The sequence below is a fragment of the Bison bison genome, unplaced genomic scaffold (assembly GCF_000754665.1).
Source record: "Bison bison bison isolate TAMUID 2011002044 unplaced genomic scaffold, Bison_UMD1.0 scf7180017864452, whole genome shotgun sequence".
Lineage (NCBI taxonomy): Eukaryota > Metazoa > Chordata > Mammalia > Artiodactyla > Bovidae > Bison > Bison bison.
Window position 1 is genome coordinate 3,231,107 of NW_011495014.1, and position 5,639 is coordinate 3,236,745.

The 5,639-nt window shown below is 39.0% G+C and overlaps 1 protein-coding gene across 1 annotated transcript in view; it reads left to right on the forward strand.

The window, feature by feature from the left end:
* Positions 1–5,639, forward strand: part of TTC21B (tetratricopeptide repeat domain 21B) — a 97,835-nt gene that overhangs the window by 29,816 nt on the left and 62,380 nt on the right. Inside the window, exon 12 of the mRNA XM_010858943.1 lies at positions 3,488–3,617. Within this exon, the coding sequence (XP_010857245.1) occupies positions 3,488–3,617 (130 nt within the window). The remainder of the gene's footprint in view (positions 1–3,487; positions 3,618–5,639) is intronic.

The window sequence follows — 5,639 nt, forward strand, 5'->3', positions numbered from 1 at the left end:
AAGTGAAAGAGGAGAGTTAAAAAGCTGGCTTAAAGCTCAACATTCAGAAAACGAAGATCATGGCATCTGGTCCCATCACGTCATGGGAAATAGATGGGGAAACAGTGAAAACAGTGTCAGACTTTATTTTTTGGGGCTCCAAAATCACTGCAGATGGTGACTGCAGCCATGCAATTAAAAGATGCTTACTCCTTGGAAGGAAAGTTATGACCAACCTAGATAGCATATTCAAAAGCAGAGACATTACTTTGCCAACAAAGGTCTGTCTAGTCAAGGCTATGGTTTTCCTGTGGTCATGTATGGATGTGAGAGTTGGACTGTGAAGAAAGCTGAGCGCCAAAGAATTGATGCTTTTGAACTGTGGTGTTGGAGAAGACTCTTGAGAGTCCCTTGGACTGCAAGGAGATCCAACCAGTCCATTCTGAAGGAGATCAGCCCTGGGATTTCTTTGGAAGGAATGATGCTAAAGCTGAAACTCCAGTACTTTGGCCACCTCATGTGAAGAGTTGACTCATTGGAAAAGACTCTGATGCTGGGAGGGATTGGGGGCAGGAGGAGAAGGGGACGACAGAGGATGAGATGGCTGGATGGCATCACTGACTCGATGGATGTGAGTCTGAGTGAACTCTGGGAGTTGGTGATGGACAGGGAGGCCTGGCGTGCCACAATTCATGGGATTGCAAGGAGTCAGACACGACTGAGAGACTGAACTGAACTGAACTTGTTGTCAAACATCATCTGCCTATGTGGCTCCAAGTAGAACTGAGAATGGAACCCTCTTGTATTACCACAGAATTCATTCCAAGTTGACATATATCCATTAGCGCTCTTTTATTACAAGCAATAAGCAGATGACTTAACTTTGTTATACTCAACTCATAATTCAACATAGAGATATCATGGCATGCACTATCAAATACTTCATTCCTGAAAGCATAGTTTTTAGTATTCTCCCTGATTTTTCCCTGAAGTTACAGCTTCAGTAACTGTGTTAACAAGGAAATGAGAATAATGACCTTTCCTTAGGGAGCTCACACTGCCTTTTATTGGTCATCATATCCTTTTCCAGACTTTCATGACCAATTTTTTTCAACTCACCACTCTGGAATTGCACTTGGGATTGATCTCAGTTTCTCCAGTCATGATCTGCTTTCAGTTGCTCATGAGTTGGAAAGCATTTTTCAGTACCCATGCAGTATTTAGAATTCATCCAACAAATGCTTGTAGGGTTCCCAGTGGACTGTTTAGAGTTGGGGAAATAGTTGTGTAAAAGCAAACAATATTCCTTGCCTTCTTAATACATGAATACTAGCAGGAGGAAACTTAATACAATCAATCTATTATGCAGTATATTAGGAGATTACAGGAGAAAATAACAAAACAGAGTGAAAGGGGGTAGTAATTTTAAATAAGGTGGTCTAGGTAGGCCTCATTATGATGGTAAAATTTGGAAAAAAACTTCAAGGTCATGTGGGAATATAGTATAGAGTGTTTCAGGCAAAAGGAGCCATTGTGCAGTGGCCCAAAGGGACAGAGGAGGGCGGCTGGGACCGAGTGAGGAGGCAGGGAGTGGCCACTGTAGGTCTCAGCATAGGAAACTGAATTAGTGGTGATTTCTCTGACTTCAGTTCTGAGAACAGTGGGGAGCCACCAGAGGGTTTCCCACATGATCCAGTTCAGCATTTTAAAAGGCTTCTTCTGGCAGCTGGACTGAGGGTAAACTGTAAAAGGAGCAAAAAATAATCTGTTAAATTGTAGTTGGGTCCCTAGTGCACTGCTGCTGCTGCTGCTAAGTCGCTTCAGTCATGTCCGACTCTGTGCAACCCCATTTCTCCAATACCTGAAAGTGAAAAGTGAAAGGGAAGTCGCTCAGTCGTGTCCGACTCTTAGCGACCCCATGGACTGGGCCCACCAGGCTCCTCTGTCCATGGGATTTTCCAGGCAAGAGTACTGGAGTAGGGTGCCATTGCCTTCTCCGAGTACACAGTCATTCTGGTTTTCCATAATGTAACCTTCATCAGCATGATAGAATCTAATTAGCATTACAATGCTGTTTTCCTGGGGAAATATCAGAAAGGCAGACTTGTCTCTCCAGCTCTGTTTCTGTTACTTTGGCCCTTTTACATATACATTTACATACTTTTTTTTAAAGAAATCAAGCAGATATCTTAGAGATTGTCTTTATAAGCCCTGGATTTTTTACTATGATTCGTTCTGAAATTAGAGGAAAAATGATGGTTGTTTTCAATTAGTAATTTTTAGCAAGGGGCAGATGATATCAGAGCCTCACCCTGTTACCTGTGCTTTCATTATTTTCAATTGCACTGAAAAAGTAAATATATTTTAAGAATATACACTATATCCATTACCGTGTAAAGTTTTAAAAGTCTCATCTTTAAGACACATAAGGACCTTTAGCCCTATAAAAGACGCAAAACTAAATATGAAACTACTGTAGGACTAATAAGACAAAGAATGCTAAAAAAAAAATGTATTACCTAGATAAGTGCTTTAGAAATTTCAAGAAGTTGAAGTATTCTAGGCACCAATAGTTGTGTTCTGAAAATTCTTTTGAGCACAGATTTTTTGGTGCCTCAACATTGAAGATACCACATTTTTCTTGTTAGTAACAGTGGCTCCTTGTAGGGTCAGTTGTCAGTAAGAGGCTGTGCTTCAGTTACGAATCTGTGAGTGTGGAGTGTAAGGTTATGGGGATGGGACGATGGTCCTTCAGATAAAGGAAGGAGCATTAGTAAGGTAAAGCAGGAGAGTAAACGTGGAATATCTAAAATCTAATATCACATTTCTAAGTTGTGAGTGGATAACTGCTGGATAAAGATTGAGTAGATAGCCATTAAAAGAATAAACAAGTGGTCTAGTACTACTTTAGTTATTAAATTCATTATTAATAAAAAGAGAAATTGAGGGCCTAAACACGTCAGACAGAAAAGTGGGGGATATGAGACATCGGTGTAGTGTACACGCATGTGTTCTGCCATTGGATTTTTACTACGATGACAAAATCTGAATTCTCTAAAAACTGACTTTGCGGTATTCTCGAGGGTGGTGCAGGTTATTGAATTGAATAAAATCCCAAGACAGGTTTAGAATTAGAACTCACATTCCCTTGACTCTCAGTTCCAGCAAGAAACTCTGCCTCTCATTATTCCTTTGAACAGGTGTGTTTCCTTGATAAAGCTTTTGAACATAAATGCTCCTTTCATATGTTATCAAATTAGTAACTGTATAGTAATTTCACAATTATTTTGATGAGCAAAAGCCATCATTTATATAGTCTGTTCATAGATCTCAGGGAAATAAACTAGTATTAATCTAGTCATAGTGAGATATTGGACAATAAATAGAATAAGAGAAGTTTTAGAAAAGCATGTAGGTTTTGCTCTTCACATTACAATTAATAATGTGTTTATTTTTAGCCTAATACTGTTAAAAACATAAAAATGACTTGCTGATTTGTTTTGTTTAGCCTGCAAGTCCTGGGCAGCCTCTTTCTCCACTTCTCAGACGTTGTACCTCAATCCTGGAGACTATAGTCAGAACCGTTCCTGGTCTTCTGCAGGCTGTCTTTCTAATAGCAAAAGTGAAGTATTTGTCAGGTAAGGTGTACATTAAAAGCTTAAAATAACCTTTATATTCTGATGTTGATAAGAACAAGTATTAACAAACTAAGCACTCCTCATATATGAAGAATAGTCGCACAAAATACACATTTTATATATGCACAGTTCATTAACTTTTAACAGAATAAAATTGTACAACTCTTAACTATTTAGTTCTTTAAAAAAGATTACCATAAACTTCTGTGATTCAAATGAACTTCTGGAAAAATATAGTTCTACCACTTTAAAAAAAAGTCCATCAGATAGTACTAAAGCCAGGCAGTAAAAATTTAGTCTTTAATCTCTCCTTTGAACAGGTCATAATCCGTCATTATTGATTCATTGGCATAATCAAATCTGATGTTTATCAGGTTTCAGATACTTAGGAAATATATTAATTCCTATCTAGGTTCTGTGATTGGTAATTCATAGCTTTAAAAAAATAACCTTAGTTGTTACTTTAGCGTTTTAGGATATACACATGTTTGGCAATATATATGTAAGTAGACCATCACATGGGCCATATATATATATATATATATATATGTATATATATCTTTGCTGGCTACATGCTATGCAGAGTAAATTAAGTTTGTAAAGTCCTGTAGGGCAGAAACCACCTTAAATGTATTCATTCTCATGAACAGTTACTTCCTATATTATAACAGAAAGAGTTAAGAGATTGTCTTTACTAATTTTTTGGGTCTTGGTTTTAACTATTTTTAAAAAAGAACCAAATTATCAGAAGAGTTTATTTCACCTCTAAAATACTCTAGTTGTAAGAAGTGAGTCTCTGATACCTTCTCCTAAGTGAGTTCTGTTGAGCCACATGATATTTCTACTTTATTTTCAGTTAGAATGGGTGTCACCTACTAGATATTCAAATGGGACTTTGAGTTCTGTTATTAATTTATTAAACACATTTATTTTGAATTTTTATATAAATCAGTCTCAGTATATTAATAGTAATATTTCATTGCCAAAGTCTCTAGGAATGAAGTGCTTCCCTTGTGGCTCAGCTGGTAAAGAATCTGCCTGCAATGCAGGAGACCTGGGTTTGATCCCTGAGATGGGAAGATCCCCTGGAGAAGGGAAAGGCTACCTACTCTAGTATTCTGGCCTGGAGAATCCCATGGACTATACAGTCCATGGGTTGCAAAAAGTGGGATACGACTGAGCAACTTTCACTTTAACTAGGAATGGTTTCCCTTGTGACTCAGATGGTAAAGAATCTGTCAGCAATGCAGGAGACCCAGGTTCAATCCCTGTTTCAGGAAGATCCCCTGGAATAGGAAATGGCAACCCACTCCAGTATTCTTGCCTGGAGAATCCCATGGACAGAGGAGACAGTCAATGGGATGGCAAAGAGTCAGATACGACTGAGCAACTAACTCTTGCTAGGAATGAAAGTCTTGTACATTAACCCCACTGTTAAAAAGAGCAGCCTGAAATACTGTGAAGTAGTGCTGGCACATGTCTAAACAGTAGTATCTTGCTAAGCTGCCAACTGCAGTGACTTCTGGTGCAAACTACCTGGAGTTGGATCAGACTTACGGGTTAAGGGCACAGTCTCCATCAGATGCCCCAGCTGTAGACAGCAGCCACAGGCTCAGGGTTCAGAGCCATTTGCATGTCTGACTTGCTGGCTACAAATTTAAGGGTTCTGACGACTCCCATCAGGTTCAGTAGTTTACTTGAAAGACTCACAGAAGTCAGGAAAGCACTATAGCTAGGATTAGAGTTTTATAGCAAAAAATATCCATCTGAACTAGCAAAAGGAAGAGATGCAGAGGTTGAGGTCTGGGAGGGTCCCACGTGTGAAGCTTGCATTGTCGTTTCTTAGTGGAGTCAGGACACATCAACTTTCTGACACATCAACATGACAAAAATCCCTTGGACTGCAAGGATATCCAACCAGTCCATTCTGAAGGAGATCAGCCCTGGGATTTCTTTGGAAGGAATGATGCTAAAGCTGAAACTCCAGTACTTTGGCCACCTCACACGAAGAGTTGACTCATT